Below are 24,761 nucleotides of genomic sequence, written 5' to 3'. Positions count from 1 at the left end.
TCTACATGTTATACTTCTCAAATGTTAAACATGTGCATTTTTCTGCCATCTCTGTTACCAAAACTGGCAAGGGGCAGTGGTTTCTTTTCATCATAATATATTACTATTGAAAGTCAATACATTTTTTAAATTTCAGCAAGAATTCCAATGAATTTTTGTTTTTTTTTTAATTTTTTAAATGTTTTTATTTAGTTTTGAGACAGAGAGAGACAGATAATGAGCAGCGGAAGGGCAGAGAGAGAGAGGGAGACACAGAATCCAAAGCAGGCTCCAGGCTCTGAGCTGTCAGCACAGAGCCCGACGCGGGGCTCAAACTCACAGACTGTGAGGTCATGACCTGAGCTGAAATTGGACGCTTAACCAACTGAACCACCCAGGCACCCCTGAATTTTGTTTTTAATAATGAAGTAGCACGGCACAGGAATCATGTGTGTGGGAAGGGGTGTTAAATATAGTAAAAAAAAAATAGTTCTGTGAAAGCTTGAAAGATTTTTTTTTTTTGATGTAGGAAACTCACCATGCTAGTACACAATCTCATCTTCAGCAAGATAAACATTGAGTAAAATTTGATATAGTAGCCTAAGAACCAGACACTAAAGATAAAATGTCCTGTCTTGAAAAATATTTTTACAAATCCATGAATTTCAGAATGTTTGTATAATTTCATCTTTTATCAAAACAATGTTTGGATCATGGGATCATAAAAAAAATTCAGTGAAGAATCTGAAAATTCCAGAGATTATAGAATTTCTGGTGATATTTTGCTAGAGATTTGTCTCAAAGAGAAAAGTTGTGGGTTGTTTTTTGTCTTTTTGTTTGTTTGTCTTTTTGTTTGTTTGTTTAATTCTCATCCTTGCCACCATCACCGCCATCATCATCAATGCTCTTGGGTTCATAGGTTTTGACAGAGGCAGGCAGTACAAGGAATTCTCACCTAGGAGAAGCAACCCTTCAATATATTGTAAGAAATCTTTAAATTTGTAGTTTTTACCAACATGGACATTTTGGCAGATTAGCCATATTTTCTTCAAAAAAAATATTCTAATGTAGGAATTTAAAAAAACAGTGATTATGGTTTGTAAGAAGGTTACAGTTTTATCACTTTTACTCATGTTAAGTGTTATTTGGGCTTAAAAGCTATCAGGATACCTTTTGAATTTTCTGTTCTGTTGGTGGAAGGATAAAACTCTTAGCCTCTGACCTAGTATATCCATTATAGACTCCTTAAAATCAGCCATTTATTTGAAACATGACACCAGTGCAAATTTTCAGGATGTGGTTACATTTCACTGCTCACCAGAATTCGAGACTGGATTTATATGTATACTCTTTTTTCTATCCATCACTCCTGATAGAAAATATAAAATGTAGGGTGCAAACTGTGGTATAAGAGCCAAGGATACTTTATTTTTTGTTTTTTTAATATTTTATTGTTTTAAGTCTTTACTTATTTTGAAGGAGAGAGAGAGAGCATGAACAGGGGAGGGGCAGAGAGAGAGGGAGAGACAGAATCCTAAGCAGGCTTATCACAGAGCCCAATGTGGGGCTCAGTCTCACAAACTAGGAGATCATGACCTGAGCTGAAATCAAGAGTTGGACATTTAACTGACTGAGCCATCCAGGCACCTCTAAGAATATTTTAAATGTGGCTTCTATTTAAAAGTTAACCTTTATTTAAATATTTCCTTTGTCATGTAGAAGAACTCATGAAGCAAAAAACAAAACTCAAACCCTAGCACCCTGGCAGTAAAGCACAGCATGTAAACGTATCTTCTAATATCATTTTGTTTTTGGTTTTGTTTTGGTCATATGACTACCAGTGTGCTATAAATAATGCTTGTAAATAAATCAATACTCTCCTATTGTGAAATTCTGGACGGGTACTTACAAATACAACTAAAGCACCATTACACTTAGCTAAATTATTAACTGAAGTTAACTTTCTTTATAAAGGCTGGTTCTAATTGTCACACTCATCTTCTGAAATGTAGTTTGATTTTTAAATCTTAAGCCATGATATTCACTTGTGTCACTTCCATACATTTTATGCTGTGATACCTGTTCTACTGATAATATCTCTATGAATGGCAAAGCATTAGTTTTATTAGAGAGATAATAACCATGAAATGGAGGAGATGTATAAGAGCCATTTAAAATAAGATTAAAAATGAGAATGTTTGAAAGAATGTATAAGGAATAAGCACTCTACACATAAAAATCCCATTTAAAAAATGTTTAAATGATTATTTTTCAATTGCAGTTTTAAAGAGAAATAGCTGTATAATTCATCCACAAGAAAGTGCTGATTGATCATAACCATAACGAAAAGGTTTGTAATGATTACCAACAGAATGTAGAAGTAGAGTTTATAAGGTCTCATAAAGTCTTCAAAATAACTTCTAAAATTTAATGCCTTCAGTAATTTAATGAAAAGTAATAATCAATATAGTGCGTCTTGACATTTTTTATAGAAAATAGAGTGCAGAATCAAAGAAAAACCCTTCCTGTGGTCAGGAAAATGGATTGAGTCTTAAACCATAAGGTCATATTACACATAGATGATAAAATATATCTAGTTGTTTCATTTCAGCTTTTTGAAATCACATTATATAAAAGCATAAAACAGAGGAGCACCAGTTACTCTGAAGTGGTGAGGCTGCAGAGAACACCTGATAAGTTTAAATATATAGCCTTAGGGTAAGCTTTCAAGGCATCGCCACAGAATCTTTAATGCATGTTCTTTCCTATTGGCTGGTATGGATGCCAAATGGATTCATACTCATGCACTGTTTCAAATGATCTGAATCATCCATCTTCCAGCCATTTTAGAAATGTGAGTGTGTGTGTGTGTGTGTGTGTGTGTGTGAGTGAGAGAGAGAGACACAGAATTTAGAAGATTTTGAATTTTTTGTCTTGTTAAAAAACATATAGAATTGATAAACAAAACAAAGTTTTGTAACTTATAAAGTCAAAACATAGTAAGATATATTTTGAGTTGTGACCAGTTGTAAAAAATGGAGAGGAGTATAAGCAGAATGAAAAGATTCCACATAGACATGGAAATGAAATGATAGCATCACAATGGTCCCTGGAATAGTGCATATTATTACTGTATATGAGAAACTAAGAAAAGTTCAGTGGCAAAGAAAGTGTAAATTGAAATCATGTCAATTGGCTGATGAAATAAGTGGCCGATTTGCCTCTTCCCAGTCAACACAGCTTTCAAGAATCTAGAAATCACATTGCTTTATGCATAGTGTGAACACATGTGTAAACCAATCTATCACCAAGACAGATTCAGAACAAATTAATGTTATGATGAAAGTAGTCAGGTACCACACAACATACTTGTTGTTTTAAATTTTATTTTGCACAGGAATTATGCATATTTTTCTAATCACCATGCTTAAGTGCATCAATTTTTTCTCTGAATAGTAGTCAAATGGTGAAATTTCCATTAATCACATTCTCTTATTGGGAAATCAAGAGCCACAAAAGAAATTATACTATGGCATTCAATATTACTAAAAATTATAATTTCCAGAGTAATTTGCTATTTATTATTTTACTAAATTTTTAGAGAATAGAAAATATGGTTATGTTGTTAAACTCAGGCCCATGTACATTAGAATACATTTTTTCCCTCTAAATATAGGGTCTAGTTAATATTCAAATTCTTTTGGATTCTTGAAAACAAGATTTTGGAAGAGATGATTAATGATAGATTATATTTTATTCAGAAATTTAGGTATATATGATTAATTATAAAATGTATTTTATTTAAAAATTCAGGATGAATAAATTGCATTTCCCATTTTATTTCAACTCCTTCCAAATATTTAAGAAACTTTTAATCAGCTGTAATTTTTGTCCCTATGTGGAAATATCCAGACTAATTTGTAAAGATCTCATTATTTAGATGTATATAAGGAACACAAAAGTATTGAATTCAATGATATCTGTAACAATGTCCTCAGAAAATTATGGAAAGAAACAAGATAATCTGAAAACTACATTATTTTTCATCTACCGTATGTTTTGCTTATGTTAGATACTTCATTGGCCCTCTATTTTCAAAAATATACAACGTAAAATGTCAGTATTTTTTCCAATTGCCTTCAAGAAAAGAAATTTAGGATGTCAGATTTTCTAGGAGGTAAACTTTAAATACAGTAAGTGCTTTCCTCTCAGGATTCTATATTTATTGATTTAAACTTCAATAACTGTTATAAAAATGCTTCCAAATGAGTAGCTTTTTTTTTTTTTTTTGCTAAAATAGATCATTGCTCAGATTTTCTTCCCTAGCAATATGAATAGAATTTTAAGACTAAAGGAGATTGAGGGCTTATTTGCTTGAATCACTGCTTCCTGGGGAGGGAGTCTGCTCTAGAGGTAAGCATAGTATAAACGGAAAGATCAAGGGTTATGGAATCCAGTAAAACATGCATGTTGTATGTACTTGGGAAATTACCTACCTTTTTTTGATCTCATCTATGACATGGGTAAAACAATAGCAACCTCACTAGGTTGTAAACTGAAAATTAATGCTATGGAATGGGTTTTTTTGTACCCCCAAAAGCCATAATTTGAAACCTTAACCGCAATGTGATGGTATTGGAAGGAAAATAATTAGGTTTAGATGATGGTGGAGCCATGCGATGGGATTAGTGACCTTAAAAGAGGAGGATACGGCAAGAACGACACAGTTGTCTGCAAGGCAGCAACTGAAACTGCTAGCAGTTTGATGTTAGACTTGCCAGCTTCCAGAACTATGGGAAATGTCTGTTGTTTTAGCCACCCAGTCTATAGTCTTTTGTTATATAACCTGAGCTTACAAAACAATGAGGTAATGTTTGGAAAGGATGGTAAGATGTAGAAGCTCCTTTTCTTGAATTTTATGTTCAGGAAGAAAAAATATGTTTGGTAGATTAAACTGGTAAAGTTAAAGGGACTGAACTGAAACTTCCCTAGAAAGAACCATGATATTCCACGTTCTAGATCATTTATTCAGGTCGGAAAACCCACTCTGTATTAGGAATTTTTAGTTGTGTCACAATTTTGTGGGAAATGCTCCAGGTCTTAAAATAGGGTATCCTGCTTTCATACTTTTCCATATGTAACCAACTGGAAGGTGTATCTTTGAGTTTTGTTTTCAGCCTATTCTACGCGGAACTGCAGCTGGGTTCTGAGCAAGATCAAATTTATTGTAAATAGATTATCGATATGTTTGTGGTTCTGACTGTTGGTGAAAGAACTTGGCACAGATTAAGATTTGAAAAATAAAAATTTGGTGATGATGTATGTTAGAGGAGCAGTCTTCTTTGGTTGGTTGATAGTTGGCTGTTTGCTCTTCTGCCATATTGTAATTTAGCTTTGTATAAGACCCCAAACAGCTTATATTTTCTATGATCCCTGCCATATGTGGAGATATAGCCTAGAGTTGGCATGACAAATTTAGCTCATGGAAAATGAACAAGATGCGAAAAAAGTTTAAATTCCAGGAGGTATACATTTCCAAAGAATACCTAATGAATGATTACCTGTTTCTTATACTAAACACACAAGAAAACAAAGAAAATATAAAAGACCTGTTGATAATGCCTAGAGTCAACTCCCAGAATGCAATTAAACTCTTGGTATAAATGAATTGGTACTGCATTTAAACAGATGTATCACCCAGGGAAAAGCCTCCACCTTGGGGGATGTGATTTAGTCACATGGATGGCAATTACAGACAGCACTTTTAGATATTCCTCTTTCTTTTTCTACTTTGAACCACATGAAGTTGTAAGGGCTGCTTTGAAGTGCTTCCTAGTTCTCTAGATATGCAGAATGTACAATTCTGAAAGTGAAAATGTGGGACAAAATTGAGATTATAAGATTATAATTAAAAGATTATACTCAGTATGCCAAGTTACTCACTGTAATGGGTTAACATTTTTTGATAATGGGTAAGGTGATGATGAATGTGGAGAAATACTACTTGCCATTCAATAAATTGCTGTTACTGTTCCATCACCAGGTAAGTTAGTAAGAAAGTTCTTGGGAGGACCAGTGGAATGCAGCTATTTATCTTGGGGATGTAGTCCTTCAATACATGATAATTTAAAACTATCAACCTCGGGTGGGGGGGGAAGGTAGTGTCTCTATTAAACACACATTAAGTAAGAAATTTTAAAGGTGAAATTTCCCTTGAATTCAATGAATTCTTTCGAGTTCAGTAACACTCAGGAAGTAATGACAACAGGCTAGGATTAAACCTTGGAAAATACAGATTACAAACCCAGCATAATCATGAAAATTTGTAAGCGTTTTAAATTAGGTAGTATGGACATGTCTACAAATGTTTAATGTTGACTAGAGGCTTGCTATTTTATTTATAAGTCAATCCTTAAGTGACAAAAACAAGTTGAATAATGTGTGGCTCTAGGTTCTTACCCTGAGCATATTGATACTGGTGGATTCATACCTTTAGCATTGCAGCTACAGTTTTATGGTGTCATTTGCACAAAGACTACGGTGCTCCAAAGAAGCAAAAATAGTTGGAGAGATAATCCACAATTTTGCTATGACTCTGTTAGCATATAAAATTATTCAAAAAAAATCACTGAGTTCATAGAAAGAGTTGCATGTTTCAACAATTACAAAAATGGGAACAGTTTATTTCAGGTGGAAACAGCTTTTCCTCAAGGAAGATCTCTTCTTAACTGTCCTTTGAAACACATTCTAAATTCAGAAGAGACAATTTGCAGCAGAAGTTTTACAGGATTGCTTAGGCTTAGCTACACACACACATGCACAGAAGAAAGAGGAAGGGAAAGAAAAGACAACTGCTTCCATCAGAAAAACAAGCACTTTTTCCCCCTGGTGTCATGTCTTTGGATATGTACCGCCTTGGAGAAATGTATAAATCATTTTTATACATGGAACTGCCTTAGAAAACTAGAGATTTTAGTACAAAGAAATCAGTTTGCTGAAAGAATGCCCACACGCCATTGTTACGAGTTACTATATATACACAAGAGGAACTTACAAAGGACCCCTGTTTTACAGTTACTGATGTACATTAGCATAGTGGGCTTATACCTTCTCCAGGCCTGAGTTACACTTAGTATTACAAATAATATTATAACAATGCTGAAAATACTGATACAAAACAGCTTTAAGATGATATTTCCAAAAAATACCCCTCCTTTTAAAATTGAACTGTTGAATCCAGGTTTTCTTTTTGAATGTTTCAGCTTTAAAAAAGATTTTTCAAGAAAATACTAGTGTTTAAAACATCTCTTAAAATGTCTATTAAATGACAGATTTTCTTAAATAGACTATTTTTTACAAAGCATAATTCAAAAGTCTATCTTTCAAGAAAACAAAACTATAAACTCCAAAAGTCCAAATCAAAAACATTATTTGTGATACATAGTTCTTCCATATCCTGGGAAAAAATCCTTGATTATTTTATCGTGCTAATTTATTTACAGACTTCAAATACTCTAGCAACACACGAACATTCAGGAGAAATGAAGCTGAGTTCCACAATTAATAATCATAATTTTTATCATTTCTTAAATATTGCCCAGCCCTGAATGTATATCTGCTTGAATATTAAGCATCTGAAGTATGGGGGGAGTTTTAGATAGCAGTCTCATTAGGCCGAGCAAATTTCTGTGTGTATTGTTTTCTTGGCAGAATTACAAACACACAAAGAAACAAAATGTTTGGCAAACATTTGACTTGATGCACATGTACCTTCCTTTGGAAAATCATAATTAAAAGTTTAACATTTCCACTAGACTCTTTACTCTTACCAATTCAAATCAAAGTGTAAAAAATTATCAAAGTTGAATCATTAAAGCTGGGGGAAATGTAGTGGCTTTTCCCCAAAGTATTGAGCTCAAACCCATTTTTGTATTAAGAGATGCATTTCATACACAGCTTCGATTTAAGCAGATTAGTTAGATGCCATGCTAAAACTGCTATCTTAATTTCCCTTTATTCATTTCATTTGTACATGCTGATGGATTCTATCTTCCAAAGAAAGCAAGGGAAACAGATCATGCAGTACGTATGACAACGTCAATTTGCATGGACTATGCCTAATGTGGATAAACTTACTAGCTTTTATCTTTGTACAAGAAAATTGCAGCCCTGATTCTTACTGTTTTAAATCTATTTAATTTATTTATTTACTTATTTATTTCTATAGCTGCATACAGCTCTGTGATTAATGAAACATAAAGGAATTGTTTAGATTTATTGATCTATCTCATGTGCACTTAAGTATAAAACATATCAGGCCTCGTTTGTTAAAGAAAAGTGTTTCCCGTCAAATGAGTTTTAAATATTTCTGTTAGAGATTTATTTCTAAGATCAAATTGCCAAAGTTGACATATATTTTACTTTTTCTTCTAAATCTAGATGACTGAATTGTCAGAATAGTGTATACTGGGCTACCAAGAAACTGACTTTCTGTTCCTCAACTCATCATGTAGAATCATTGATATACAGTGGGCAAAACTGGACATACATAAAAATAAGTGAAAATGTTAAAAAAATTCAAAGAAAGTGAAATAAAATGGTTTTCTTAGAATGTTCCATCCTTCATATTTTAAAAAATACACTGATACTGCCATGACAGTGACTCAAAGAGTACAGCATGTCACACTTTATGCATCATTTGACAAAATTCAGTCAACTTTACCACCTCACTGTGTTATATCATACTATTTCAACATCTATAGCAAAATGGGAAGCAAAAATTTTTCAAAGATCAGAGCTGTCATTCTCTATTTGGATAGCAATTACTCAGTCTGAAATCCTTTGTGAACCAGTATGAACTAAACATTTAGAGGATAAAAGAAATAGCCATTTCCCCCTTAATAGTATGGCAAGATAAGCTTGAATGTATGTAATAGAGAGACAAATGTGTCTCTAGGTTACATGCAAGCAAGCTTCATTCTTGAAATAAATACACATCAAATATAAGACTTTAAAATCCCTCTTTTCTTCTCCTTCTATTAACTATGTAATTTAAAATTCTTTACAGTTCCTTTACCTATTTATTCCTCACGTCTATTTTCACAGTAACACCATTAAGTGAACAGAGTGCTATTTGATATTACCTTCTGAAACGTCAATGCAGATAAGTGACTGATAAAGATAAATTATGGACTATATAAACCAACAAGATGGTCCCATTTATTTTATATATATAAATGTGTATATATATATGTGTATATATATGTATATATACACATATATATATACATATATAAACACACATATATATATGTCTTCAAGGCTATTAAACCTAATTCAATTAACATGCCTGAACCTTCATTCTAAAAAAAAAAAAAAAAAGTGCACAATTCTTTGTTTATAACTAAAAATAAAAAAGTAGTAAGAATGTGACAATTTAAATGTGAGCTATGCACGAGAAACACTAACCATCCTTACCCTACCCAGAGACGGGAACAGGGTGATTTAATTACCCATCCTGCTGGCCTAGAGTTTGCAGCTCCGTGGTGTGTAAATTGTGATGGAGGAAAACATTCTTCCTGCTGTACATGTGTAAAGAGATTGGCCCTCTGGGTGGTTGTCCAAACCTTCCTGTGAATGTTGAATGCTGTCGGGCCACAACAGCTGGGTCCTTTGGTTTCTCTGAGAAGGCAGAGGGCCCTTCGGTCTTAGCTGTTGGCTTCAGAGAGTTTTGCCCTCCAGTGGCCCGTAAATTCTGGGTGACCTCTGATGTGAGGGTTTCATAAGTTCCTCTTGAGTGTTTGATAACTTCCACTAGTTCCTTGTCCTTCAAAAAATTACTTAAACATAGACTTGATAGTTGACAGGTCTTACTTTTGTAGGGGCTTGTCTGGTCAGCTGCTGTGTATCTAAAACGGTCCTCGGTGGGAGTATGCATTGCTTTTCTGTCCCTTGTGCTGAGGCTTTGGCTCACAATTCGATTTCGATATGTAGCCTAAAGACACAGAAAGGGAAAGATGTCTTTAAAAAATACATTCATAGCATACATCGAATACAGAGTGGTATTTTCACATTTGTGTGCAAAACTCTAAATTTTCAACAAGACTTAATATATATATATATATACACACACACACACACACACACACACACACACATATATACACATATATATACATATGTATATATATGTGTATATATATATATATTTCATGAGATTAAATTTCCCAGTGCAGTACTGCTACAAATTGTGGTTAAATGGATAATTTACTCTAAAAGACATTTTTTAAAATAGTTTTTTTTTTTTTGGAGCAATTTAGTTTTACAACAAAATTGAGAGGAAAGTACAGAGATTTCTCTTATACCCCCTGCTCCACACAATCATAATCTCCCCCATTATCAACATCAGTCACCAGAATGGTACATTTTTTTTTTCACCAATGATAAAACTACAGTGACACATAATTAATACAAGTCCATAGTTTACCTTAGGGTTCACTCTATGAGCTGCACATTCTATAGGTTTGAACAAATTTATAATGATACTTACCTATTAAAATATCATACAGACTACTTTCCCCGCCTAAAAATCCTATGTGCTCTGCCTAATAATCTCTTACTTCTCCCCTGAACCCTGGGAACCACTGATCTTTTTCTTGTCTCCATAGCTTTGCCTTTTTCACTATGCTGTATAGTTGCAATTATACAGTATGTATGTAGTCTTTTCAGGTTGGCTTATTTCACTTAGTAACATGTATCTAAATTTCCCTCATGTCTTTTCATGGCTTGATAGCTTATTTCTTTTTAGCGTTGAACTAAAAGGCCTTTTGAAATTTGTTTAATTTCCTAAATTTGAATTCTATAGTTTTATCTGAGGATTCAGATTACTTTACTAAGTAATACACCCTCCTAAATGAGGCTAATCATTTTTGTTGAATGTAAAATATGTAAGTATATCCTAAGAGAGTTTTAGAACTACCAGTATCATGATTTGTATCAGCAAGGTGGTAACCTAGAAAATTAGGGAACCAAAAACGAAGTCACTACAATGACCTAAGGAGAACAACAGAACACTTAGAAAAAATTTCAGCAGGGGTTTAACTTAGACTTTTGGTTGTACTTTGCTAATCAGAAAAAAATCTGGCCAATGAGTATATACTATCTTCTTCCTCACAAGAACTTTGGATTATAATGATAGAAACAAGGCATAGGGGCTCCTGGGTGGCTCAGTCAGTAAGCTTTTGACTCTTGGTCTCAGCTCAGGTCACAATCTTGCTGTTTGTGGATTCAAGACCCACATGGGGCTCTGCCTTGGCAACGCAGAGCCTGCTCTCCCTCTGTCTCTGCCCCTTCCTCACTTGTGATGCCTCTATCTCTCTCAAAATAAACAAACTTAAAAAAATAAAGAAACAAGGCATAGCTCATTGAATCATGGTACAGAGGAAGCAAAGATTATTAAGCTGGCACCAGAAATCCTTTTGAAGAGAGCCCTGGCTTGGTTTAGAAACATAAGCCGAGATAGAAATTGACGAGCTGGTTTACAGCTTCAGAGGCAAAAAGTGATAGATGTATTGTATTATATAGAAGGAGGAAAGAGAAGAGTGTAGAGTAACACAGTAGGATGGTACACAAGGTGCTGAGGAAGCCAATGAAAGTTTCCTCATATTTGCCATCTAGATGGTGTTATTTTAAATACTTGTCATTTCATCGATCCCTAGAAAACCATTTCTCCAAAAGTGATCTCTGTATTGAGTCCCAATTTGCTTATCCAGCTGTCATCACTTTGATTAATTAAATATATTTGACATAAAACCAAAGCAAACTTGATTCTGAAACCTATTCTTCCCCAAATGGCCTCATTCTCAATAAATGTTGACTATCAAGCCAACACCTGAAAATTACCTTTGCTTTCTCTTTTCCTCATGTCCCTTTAAATCAAGTTCTCGCTGATGTGCTGCAAAAATGCAACCTCAAGTCATCCACTTTTCCTAAATACACCCTATCTTCCTAACTCAGTTCTCTGGCACATATTAAGCATTTAAGAAATGCTGAATAAAGTTTCTCTGCTTGAGATAATACTTAGTGAGTATATATTATATTCCAAGCATTATTCTAGTACTCTTACATATTTAATTGTCACAAGAGTCTTTTGAGGTAGCTTTTATTATGCCTATTACAGGCATACCTTGGAGATGCTGCAGGTTTAATTCCAGACCACTGCAATAAAGCTAATATCACAATAAACAAGTCAAATGATTTTTTTTAGTTCCCAGTGCATACAAAATAATGGTACACAATAGTCTATTAAGTATGTAATAGCATTCTGTCTAAAAAAACAATGTATATATATTCACTAAAAATATTTTATTGCTAAAAAATTCTAACCGTCTTCTAAGCTTTCGGGGAGTGGATTTTTTTTTTTTTTTTTTTTTTTTTTGCTGGTGGAAGGTCTTGCTCTGACATTGCTGGCTGCTGACTTAGGGTGGTTGTTGCTCAAGGTTGGAGCGACCAGCCACTTCTTAAAATAAGACAATGAAGTTTGTTGCACTGATAGACTCTCCGTTTCACAAATAATTTCTCCATACCATGTGATGTTGTTTCATAGCATTTTACTCACAGAACTTGTTGCTTTTTTTTTTTTAATTTTTTTTAACGTTTATTTATTTTTGAGACAGAGAGAGAGCATGAACAGGGGAGGGTCAGAGAGAGAGGGAGACAGAATCTGAAGCAGGCTCCAGGCTCTGAGCTGTCAGCACAGAGCCCGATGCGGGGCTCGAACCCACAGACTGTGAGATCATGACCTGAGCCGAAGTCAGACACTTAACCGACTGAGCCACCCAGGTGCCCCCACAGAACTTGTTTCAAAATTGGAGTCAATTCTCTAAAATCCTGCTGCTGCTTTGTCAACTAAGTTTATGTAATATTCTATATCCTATGCTGTCATTATAACAGTTTCATAGCATCTTCACCAGAAGTAGTTTCTATCTCAAGAAACTGCTTTCTTTGCTCATCCATAAGAAGCAACTCTTCATACATTAAAGTTTTATCATGTGATTTCAGCAATTCAGTCACATTCAGTCTCCAATTCTGATTCTAGCTCTCTTGCTGTTTCCACCACATCTGCACTTACTTCCTTCACTCAAGTCTTGAAGCCCTCAGTCATCCATGAGGGTTGGAATCAACTTCTTGAAAACTCCTGTTAATGTTGACTTTTTACCTCTTCCCATGAACCATGAATATTCTTAAAGACTTTTGGAATGGTGAATCCTTTCCATAAGGTTTTCAATGGATATGCCAAGATCCATCAGAGGAATCACTATTTATAGCAGCAGCTATAGCTTTACAAGATGTATTTCTTAAATAATGAGACTTGAAAGTTGAAATGACTCCTTGATCCATGGGCTGCAAAATGGATGTTGTGTTAGCAGGTATAAAAACATCAATCCCGTTGTTGCATATCTCCAACAGAGCTCTTGAATGATCAGTTGCATTGTCAATGGTTATTTCAAAAGGAATCTTTTTTTTTTTTTCTGACTCTAGGTCTCAACAGTGGGCTTAAAGTATTCACTAAGCCATGCTGTAGACAGATGTACTATCATCCAAGCTTTGTTGTTCCACTTATAGAGCACAGGCAGACTATATTTCATATAAGTTTTAAAGTTCCTAGGATTTTCAGAATGGTAACAGAGCACTGGCTTCAACTTGAAGTCACCAGCTGCATTAGCCCCTAACAAGAGAGTCAGCCTGTCCTTTGAAGCTTTGAAGCCAGGGATCGACTTCTCCTTTCTAGCAATGAAAATCCTAGATGGCATCTTCTTTCAATAGAAGACTGTTTGACTACATTGAAAGTCTGTTGTTTGGTATAGCTACCTTCACTCATTATCTTAGCTAGATCTTCTAGATAACTTGCTAGAACTTCTAAGTCAGCACTTGCTGCCTCACCTTGCACTTTGATATTATAGAAATGGTCTCTTTCCTTAAACCTCATGAACCAGACTCTTGTAATTTCATACTTTTCTTCTTCAGCTTCCTTACCTCTCAGCCTTCACAGAATTGAAGAAAGTTGGGGCCTTGCTGGGGATTAGGCTGTGGCTTAAGGGAATGTTGTAGCTGGCTTGATCTTCATCTCAGACCACTAAAGCTTTCTCCATATAAGCAATAAGTTTATTTCACTTTTTTTTAATCATTCATGTGGTTACTGGTGTAGCACTTTTATTTATTATTATTATTTTTTATTTTAGAGCATGCAGAGTGGGGGAAGAGGGGCAGAGGGAGAGAGAGAATTTTAAGCAGGCTCCACGTTCAGGACCAGCTGGACACAGACCTCAGGATCATGACCTGAGCAGAAATCAAGAGTTGGGCACTAAACCGACTGAGCCACCCAGGAGCATTTAATTTCCCTCAAGAAGTTTTCCTTTACAGTCACAATTCGGCTGTTTGGCAAGATACTGTGCAGTCAGGCTCTCTTGGCTTTCCATGTGTCCTCTTCACTAAGCTTAGTCATTTCTAGATTTTGATATAAGTTGAGAGATGTGCAACTCTTTCTTTACCTTGGCCACTTGGAGGCCACTGTAGTGTTACTAATTGTCATAATCTCAATACTGTTGTGTCCCAGGGAATAGGGAGGCTCAAGGACAGGGGGAGAGAGTTGAGGGAGTGGCTGGTTGGCAAAACAGTCAGAACACACACAACATTTATCATTTCCCATCTTATATAAGTGCAGTTTGTGGCATCCTAAAAATACAACACTAATCATAGAGGACTAGGACAAATATAAAAACAATGACTATTTTAAAATATTGCAAGATTACAAAAATGTGACACAGAGACAGAAAGTGAGCAAATGATGTTGGAAGAATGGTGCTCATGGAATGGCTCGTGCAGCACAAAGCTTCAATTTGTAAAAAAATGTAAAGTGCAATGAAACAAGTTATGGATGTATATTGACTGGAAAATGGAAGTACAGTGAGTTTGTATCCCTGCAGATAGTGTGGGATAGACAGTCTGCTTGATTTAACACCAGTTACTGGCCTCCCAGTATTCCCACATATTTCTAAAATGTATCACAACTTACTAAAATTTGCTAAAATACATACAGAACAATACTGTAACTTAAACTCATGCTTGAAGATTATCATTAATGACATGAATCTCCCCAATTTTTCATAAAACTAGAGCTTGTTAGGGGATATCTTTAGGCTGTCCTTACACTCCGTGATTTCAAATTGAGATATTTTGCTAAACATTCCTTTTCTCTTTCTTTCTTTTTAAATACTGTCTTCAGGAGCACCTAGGTGGCTCAGTTGGTTAAGCATCCGACTTCGGCTCAGGTCATGATCTCACAGTTTGTGAGTTCGAGCCCCGCGTCGGGCTATGTGCTGACAGCTCATAGCCTGGAGCCTGCTTCGGATTCTGTGTCTCCCTCTCTCTCTGCCCCTCCCCCACTCATGCTCGCTCTCTCTCTGTCTCTCAAAAATAAACATTTAAAAAATACTTCTTCAGATTTGTAGTAAACTGTGATTTTAACTTTCTTACCTTTATTTTTTTCCTTTAATTTCAGTATAGTTAATATACAAGGTTATATTAGTTGCAGATGTACATTACAATGATTCAGCGGTGCCTCAGTGGTGCAGTTAAGTGTCCACCTCTTGATCTTAGCTCAGGTCATGATCTTGTGGCTCCTGAGTTTGAGCCCTGCGATCAAGAGCCTGCTTGGGATTCTGTCTCTCCTTCACCCTGCCTTCCCCCCACTTGTGCGTGTATGCACTCTCTCTCTCGTCTCTCTCTCTCTCGTTCTGTCTCTCAAAAATAAACATTAAAAAAATACAATAATTCAACATTCCATATATCACTCAGTGCTAACCAAGATATGTATACTCTTAATCCACTTCACCTATTTCACCCATCTCCCCACATATCTCCCCTTAGGTAACCCACTGTTAGTACTCTATAGCTAAAAGTCTGCATTTTTTTCTTTTTCTTTCTTTTTTCCTTTGCTTTCTTTCTTAAAATCCACATATAAATGAAATCATATGGTATTTTTCTCCCTCTGATTGGCTTATTGTGCTTAGCATTAAACTCTCTAGATCCATCTATGCTGTTGTAAATGGCAGGATTTCATTCCCTTTAATGACTGGATAATACTCTAGATCTATACCACATCTTCGTTATCTATTTATCTATGGATTGATACTTGGGTTGCTTCCATAATTAGGCTATTATAAATAATGCAATAAACATAGGAGTGCATTTATCTCTTTAAATTAGTGTTTTCAGTAAATTAGTATTTCAGTAAATACCCAGTAGTGCAATTACTGGATCATAGGGTAGTTCTTTTTTTTTTTTTTTTTTTAATTTTTGAGGACCCTCCATACTGTCTTCCAAAGTGGCTGTACCAGTCTGCATTCCCACCAACAGTGCAAGATGGTTCCTTTTTCTTCACATCCTTGCCAACACCTGTTGTTTCTTGTGTTTTTAATTTTAGTTATGCTGACAAGTATAAGGTGATATCTTGTAATTTTGATTTGCATTTCCCTGATGTTGAAAAATGTTGAGCATCTTTTCATGTGTTTGTTGGCCATTTGTATGTCTTCTTTAGAGAAATGTCTGTCATGTCTTCTGGATTATTTTTTTATTTTTATTTTTTGGATTTTTTATTTTTTTATTTGGATTATTTTGGGGGGATTATTTAATTTTAGGGGTGTTGTAGAAGACTTGTAGAAGTTCTTTATGTATTTTGGATACTAATCCTTTGTTGGATCTATCCTATTCACTAGGTTGCCTTTTAGTTTTGTTTGTTGTTTCCTTCTGCTGTGCAGAATCTTTTTAATTTTATGTAGTCCCTATAGTTTATGTTTGCTTTTGTTTCCTTTGCCTCAGAAGACCTATCCAGAAAGAAGCTGTTACAATAGATATGCAGAGGAATTACTGCGTCTAATCTCTTTTAGGATTTTTATGGTTTCAGGTCTCACATTTAGGTCTTCAATCCATTTTGAGCTTATTTTTGTGTATGGCATTAGATAGTGGTCCAGTTTCATTCCTTTGTATGTAGCTGTCTGGTTTTCACACCACCATTTGTTGAAGAGTGCCTTTTACACACTGCATATGCTTACTTCCCATGTTGAAGATTAATTGACCATACAATGATCTGTGAATTTCAGGGCTTTCAATTCTGTTCCATTGATCTATGTGTGTTGTGGCAGTACCATACTGTTTTGATTACTACAGCTTTGTAGTATAACTTGACATCTAGAATTGTGATACCTCCAGTTTTGTTTTTCTTTTTCAAAATTGCTTTGGATATTTGGTTCTTTTGTGGTTCATTCAAATTTTAGAGTGGTTTGTTCTACTTCTGTGAAAAATACTATTGGTGTTTTCATAGGGATTGCATTAAATCTATGGATTGCTTTGGCCAGTGTATATTATTAGACATTTTAACAATACTTGTTCTTCCAGTCTGTGAGCACAGAATATCTTTCCATTTGTGCAATCCTCAATTTCTTTCATTGATGTTTTATACTTCTCAGAGTATAGTATACTGAGTATACTCAGTATACTGAGTATAGTATACAGTATACTGAGTATACTCAGAGTATACTCAGAGTATACCTCTCACCTCCTTGGTTAAGTTTATTTCTATGTATTTTATTATTTTTTTGCTGCAATTGTAAATGGGATTGTTTTCTTAATTTCTCTGCTGCTTCATTATTACTGTATATAAATGCAACAGATTTCTGTACAATGATTTTGTGTCATGTGAACTCAGTGAATTCACTTATCAGTTCTAGTTGTTTTGGGTGTAATCTTCTCAGGTTTTGTATGTAGAGTATCATATGATCAGCAAAGAGTGAAAGTTTTACCTCTCTCTTACCAATTTGGACACCTTTTATTTCTTTTTGTTGTCTGATTGCTAAATATAGGACTTCTAGTACTATGTTGCATAAAAGTAGTGAGAGTGAACATTCTTGTCTTGTTCATGATCTCAGAAGAAAAGTTCTCAGTTTGTCCCCATTGAGTTTAATGTTAGCTGTGGGTTTTTCATACCTTTTCATGGCCTTTATTATGTTGAGATATGTTCCTGTAAACCTACTTTGGTAGGGTTTTTATCATGAATGGATGTTGTACTTTGTCAAATGCTTTTTCCCCATCTACTGAAATGATCATATATTTTTTCATTTTTTTCATTGATGTGACGTATACATTGATGGATTTGCAAATATGGAACCACTCTATATCCCAATAAAAAATTTCACTTGATCATGGTGAATTATTTTTTTAAATATATTGTTGGATTCAGTTTGAAAATATTTTGTTGAGTATTTTTGCATTTATGTCCATGAGAGATATTTGCCTGTAGTTCTCTGTTTTTTGTGTGGTCTTTATCTGGTTTTGGTATCAGTGTAATGCTGGCCTCATGTAATGAATTCAGATATTTTGCTCTCTCTTCTGCTTTTTGGGAAAAAAAATGAGAAGACTAGGTGTCCACTCTTCTTTAAATATTTGGAAGAATTGGCCTGTGAAGATACCTGCTCCTGGATTTTTGTTTGTTGGAAGTTTTTTGATTACTGATTCAATTTCTTTGCTGATAATCAGTCTGCTCAAAGTTTCTATTTCTTACTGTTTCAGTTTTGGTATGTTGTATGTTTCTAAGAATTTATCCATTTCTTCTAGGTTGTCCAATTTGTTAGTATATAATTTAATAATATTCTCTTATAATCCTTTGTATCTCTGTGCTATTGGTTGTTATTTCTGCTCTTGCATTTCTTATTTTGTTTGAGTGTTCTCTATTTTTAATGAGTCTGGCTAGAAGTTTATCAGTTTTATTCTTTTCAAAGAAACATCTGGCTTAATCAGTTTGTTCTATTGGGTTGTTTTTCTTTCTTTCTTTCTTTCTCTCTCTCTCTCTCTCTTTCTTCCTTTCTTTCTTGTTTTCTCTCTTTCTTTCGTTTTTTTGTTTAGTTTCTATATCATTTATTTCTTCTCTAATCTTTGTTCCCTCCCTTCTGCTGGTTTAGGGGTTTCTTGTTGTTTTGTAGCTTATTTAGGTGTAAGGTTAGTTCATTTATTTGAGGTATTTCATGCTTCTTGAGGTAGCCTTGTATCGCTATAAACTCTTTTTAGAACAAATTTTGTTGTATCCCAAAGATTTTGGAGCATTGTGTTATCATTTTCATTTGTCTCCATGTATTGTCTTTTAATTTCCCCTTTGATTTCTTGCTTGACAGACTCATTGTTTAGTAGCATGTTAGTTAATATCCATGTGTTTGTGCTCTTTCCAAATTAGTTTCTTGTGGTTGATATCAAGTTTCGTATAGCCTTGTGGTAAAAAAAACAAACAAATAAAAAACATGGTGTGACTTTAATCTTTTGAATCTTAAATCTGTTGAGACTTGTTTCATGGCCTACTATGTGATTTATTCTGGAGAATGTCCCATGAGTGCTTGACAAGTATGTTTATTGTGCTATTTTTTTATGGAATGTTCTGAATATATCTGTTAAATCCATCTGACCCATTGTGTCATTCAAAGCCACTGCCTTATTGGTTTTCTGTTTGGATGATCTGATTGATGTAAGTAGGGTGTTAAATTCTCCTACTATTATTATATTAGTATCAATTAGTTTCTTCATGTTTGTTATTACTATTTTATGCATTTGGATGTTTTCATGTTAGGGGCATAAATATTTACAATTGTTATACCTTCTTACTGTGTTTTCCCATTTATGGATATATAGTGTCCTTCTTTATCTCTTGTGACAATGTTTGTTTTAAAGTCTATTTGTGTGAAATAAATGTTGCTACCCTTGCTTTCTTTTGACATGCATTTGCATGTTAAACATTTCTTCATTCCCTCACTTTCAATCTGCATGTGTCTTTAGGTCTGTCTCTTCTGGGCAGCATATAAGTGGTTTTTTGTTTGTTTGTTTGTTTTTAATCCATTCTGTCACCCTGTGTCTTTTCATTGGAGCATTAATTATTGATAGGTATGCTTGTCTTGCCATATTGCTACTTGTTTTGTGGTTTGTTTGTTGTTGTTGTTGTTTTTTTGTAGTTTTCATTTGTTTCTTCTCTTGCTCTCTTCTCTCACCATGAGTTGGCCTTCTTTAGTGATATACTTGGATTCTTTTCTCTTTGTTTTTTGCATATCTATTATGAATTTTTGATTTGTGGTTACCATTAGGTTTGTATATAACATTCTGCATATAGCTGTTTATAATAAGTTTATGATCACTTAAGTTTGAGCCCATTCTTTACTCCTCTCCTCACCACGTTTTAGGTATATGTTGTTATACTTTACATCATTTTATTTTTGGTTCCTTTTTTAGCTCCAATGTTACTTTGTGTATTTGAGACTTCTCTTGCTTCTTGAGGTAGGCCTGTCTTGCTATATACCTCCCTCTTATGACTGCCTTTGCTGAATCCCAAAGGTTCTAGAGTGTCATGTTTTCATTTTCATTTGCTTTCATGTATTTTTTTTTAATTTCTCTTTAATTTCCCAGAAAAACCCATTAATTCTTTAGTAGGGTGTTAACCTCCATATATTTGTGGTCTTCCCAAATTTTTTCTTGTGGTTGGCTTCAAATTTCATAGTGTTGTGGTATGAAAATATGCATGGTATGATCTCAAATTTTTGTACTTGTGGATGCCTGATTTGTGACCCAGTATGTGATGAATTCCAGAGAATGTTCCATGTGCACATGAGAAGAATGTGCATTCTGCTGCTTTAGGATGAAATATTCTGAATATATCTGTTAAATCCATCTGGTCTAGGTATCACTCAAAGCAATTGTTTACTTGTTGATTTTTCTGCTTAAACAATCTATCCATTGCTATAAGTAGGGTTTTAAAATCCCCTAGTATTATATAGTACTATTATTGATGATTTTCTTTATATTCATAGTTGTCCTCAATTAGGCAAGTGGTTTGGAGCTTTATACTCTTGCATCAACTAGTTATTGGACATTGGCAGCCTCTGGGAAAGGGGTGTAACCTTTTCTATTCTCTTTTTCTTTCCTTTTCTTTCCTTTTCTTTTCTTTTCTTTTCTCTCTTCTTATTTGAGGGAAAAGTCCCCAAGAGGAACTTATTTTTTAAGTGCTATTAGCTGCCGACATTAGATCCTAAAGAAACGAACATTCATTCAATTCTCTTCCAATTCTACATTTAGAATATAAAATTTTACATGTTTTAGAACATGTTTAGACAAACATAGGAAAGATACTCTTGAATAAAAATACAAAAATATACTTTGGCACATATATATTTGTATATTGTTACCCTGGCACAGATGGAAATAATTTCCTAAACATGCTGCTAATTGATGTTAATTCCTTCTGAAGCTCTTTGGGATCACATCCGCCAAAGAGAATTTTCAGTACATATGCCTAGCCATATCTTTCTCAAAACTAGAATTAAATTAAATTATACTCACATAATTGTTAGTTTTTAGATGTTTTAGTTATCAAATAACTATTTTATTATCTATTCTTAAACTTCCTAGAAGATTAATGGATGGCAAATTTAATGATTAATAGTCAAATGTGAACATTATAATACAGTGAGTTTTATTTCCCTATAATTTTTTCCTCTAATTTCTTCACTGGAGCCATATACTCTGCATTTTATTGAATTTAAGGTGATGGATTTTAAAACACATTATTTTATGTACTATTAAGAAAAGTAAAACAAAAAAATTAAAAAAAAACACATGATGCTAATTAAAAACAAATGAAAACCATGTTAACTTCCTTATTACAACTGGTGTGACCTATCAACCCATCACACCAACCTCTTATTGTATTTTCTTTTGTCTTCAGTTCCTTTTCTTAGGTTTGATAGATAGTCCTTTTGCATTTATCTCAATGATACAGCTTTGTTAGATATGATGATATTCTCTTTTTACATTTCATAAGGCATTTTGTTTCTGAAGGGAGTATGGAATTGAAGGCATGGTATACCTTTCCATTTGTTTGTGTTGTCTTCACTTTCTTTCATTAATGTCTTCTAGTTTTCAGAGTATAGTTCCTCCCCCTCATTGGTTAAGTTTATTCCTAAGTATTTGATTATTTTTGGTGTAATTGGAAATGAGTTGTTTTCTTAATTTATTTCTGCTTTGTTATTAGTGTATAGAATTGCAACAGATATCTGTATATTAATTTTGTATCCTGCAACTTTACTGAATTCACTTATCAGTTTTTTTAGTTTTTTGGTGGAGTCTTTAGGGTTTTCTATATATAGTATCATGTTTTCTGCAAATAGAAATGGTTTTACTGCTTCCTTATCAATTTGGATGCCGTTAATTTCTTTTTCTTGTCTGATTGCTGCAGTGAGGAATTCCAGTACTATGTTGAATAAAAACAGTGAAAGTGGACATCCTTGTATTGTTCTTGAACTTAGGGGAAAAGCTTTCAGTTTTTCAACATTGAGTTTGATGTTAGTTGTGGGTTTTTCATATATGGCTGTTATTATGTTAAGGTATGGTCCCTCTAAACTTATTGTTGAGAGTTGTCATGAATAGATGTTGTCCTTTATAAAATGCTTTTTCTTCATCTAATGCAATGATCATAGGGTTTTATCATTCTTCGTATTATGATGTATCTCATTGACTTGAGAATATTGAACCACAACTGCATACCTAGAATAAATCCCACTTGATCATAAGTGATTTTTTAATACATTGTTAAATTTGGTTTGCTAATACTTTGCTGAGGATTTTTTTGTCTGTGTTCATTAGAAATACTGGCCTGTAATTTACTTTTTTGTAGTTTCTCTGTGTCTTTGGTTCTGGTATCAGGGTAATTCTGGCCTCATACAATGAAATTGTAAGTTTTTCATCCTCATTTTGGAAAATATTTTTTGGAATAGTTTGAGAAGAATACGCATTAACTCTTCTTTAAATGTTTGGTAGAATTCACCTGTGAATGCATCTGGTCTTGGACTTTTGTCAGTAATTTTTTGCTTAGTGGTTTAATTTCATAAATTAGTAATTGGTCGTTCAAGTGATCTATTTCTTCCTAATTTAGTTTTAGAAGATTGTGCATTTCTATGAATTTATTCCTTCTAGGTTGTCCAATTTGTTGGTATATAATTTTTCATAATATTCTGTTATAATGCTTTATATTTTGAATCCTCTCCCTTTTTTCCTTGAGAAATCTGGCTAAAGGTTATCAATTTTATCTTTCCTGAGAACCAGCTCCTGGCTTCATTAATCTTTTCTATTGTATTTGTAGTCTCAGTTTCATTTATTTCTGCACTAACCTTTATTATTTCTTTCCTTCTACTAGCCTTGGGCTTTGTTTGTTCTTCTTTTCTAGCTCCTTTGAGTGTAAATTTAGGTTGTTTGAGATTTTTCTTGTTTCTTGAGGTAGGCATATATCACTATAAAATTACCTCTTAGAACTGCTTTTGCTGTATTCCAAAGATTTTGAACCACTTTGTTTTCATTTTCATTTGTTTCCATGTATTTTTTTTATTTCCTCTTTGATTTTTTGGTTGATTTTTTTCATTGCTAAATACCATATGGTTTCCCTTTTGTTTTTGTGTTCTTTTTCAGAATTTTTCTTGTAATTGATTTCCAGTTTCATACTAAAGTCAGAAAAAAATCTTGATATGATTTGATATGATTTTGCTCTTATTAATTAAGACTTGTTTTGTGGCCTAACATGGGAAACATTTCTGTAGAATATTGTATGTGACTTTGGAAATAATGTGTTCTGCTGTTTTGGATTCTGTATATATCTGTTAGGTCCATCTTGTCTGATATGTTGCTCAAAGCCACTGTTTTCTTATTGGTTTTCTGTCTGAATGATCTATCCATTGATGTAAGTAGATGATGGTATTACTGTCCATTTCTCCCTTAATGACTAGAGTATTTGCTTTAGGTATTTAAGTGCTTCTATGTGTGGTGCATACATATTTACTATTATATCCTCTTTGTGGATTGATCCCTTTATCATTATCAGTGCCCTTGTTTCCTGATACTGACTTGGGGTTTTGTTTGTTTTAGAGAGAGAGTGTACTTATGAGCAAGGGAGAGGGGCAGAAGGGGATATATTTCTATCTCTATCATCTCTATCTACCTATCTATCATCTGTCTGTCTGTCTGTCTATCTGAGAGAGAGAGAGAAAATCTGAAGCAGACTCCATGCTTAGCGCAGAACCTGATGAGGGGCTCAATCCCATAACCGTGGGATCATGACCTGAGCTGAAATCAAGAGGTGGACACTCAACTGACTGAGCCACCAGGTGCCACTCTACAGACTTTGTTTTAAAGTCTATTTTATCTAAGTATTGCTACCTGATTTTTTCCCCTTCATTCCCATTTGCAAGATATGTTTTTCTTCCTTTGATCTTTTGATTTTCAGTGTGTATGTGTCCTCAGGTCTGAAGTGAATCTCTTGTAGGCAGCATATATATAGGTCTTGGTTTTTATCCATTCAGTCACCCTATGTCCTTTACTAGGAACATTTAGTCCATTTACATTTAAAGGAGTTACTGATTGTATGCATGGTTTCTTTTTTTCCTTGACTTTCTGTTTACAAAATAATTTGTTATAATACCAAATCATAGTAAAAGTTTTTTGAAAATATTCTTAAATGGTAATGCAACATATGTAGCATCAACATTGCATATAACTCAGCTGAGGAGAGGACGATATGAAAAAAACAATGTAAACTATGTTAACACTGCAATCTGATTGAAAGCATTGATTGTAAGATTCATCTTGATTGTGTCCTTACTGATGCCAAAGAGATAAACAGAAATCCTGCCAATGTGTATAGCTCAATT

The 24,761-nt window shown here is 34.1% G+C and overlaps 1 protein-coding gene across 2 annotated transcripts in view; it reads right to left on the bottom strand.

Annotated features, from left to right (window-relative positions):
• Nucleotides 1-9,307: 9,307 nt before the first annotated feature.
• The window catches only part of CCSER1 (coiled-coil serine rich protein 1), a 1,275,653-nt gene continuing 1,260,199 nt past the window's right edge, over nt 9,308-24,761 (bottom strand). For both annotated transcript variants that reach the window (XM_078445883.2, XM_078445884.2), the window contains exon 11: nt 9,308-9,973. In XM_078445883.2, the coding sequence (XP_078302009.1) occupies nt 9,488-9,973 (486 nt within the window). In that variant the 3' untranslated portion in view covers nt 9,308-9,487. The remainder of the gene's footprint in view (nt 9,974-24,761) is intronic.

This window comes from Panthera onca, chromosome B1, assembly GCF_046562875.1.
Source record: "Panthera onca isolate mPanOnc1 chromosome B1, mPanOnc1 haplotype 2, whole genome shotgun sequence".
Taxonomy (NCBI): domain Eukaryota; kingdom Metazoa; phylum Chordata; class Mammalia; order Carnivora; family Felidae; genus Panthera; species Panthera onca.
Note: the sequence above shows the minus strand (reverse complement) of the source record. Positions and strands in the feature narration are given on the sequence as shown.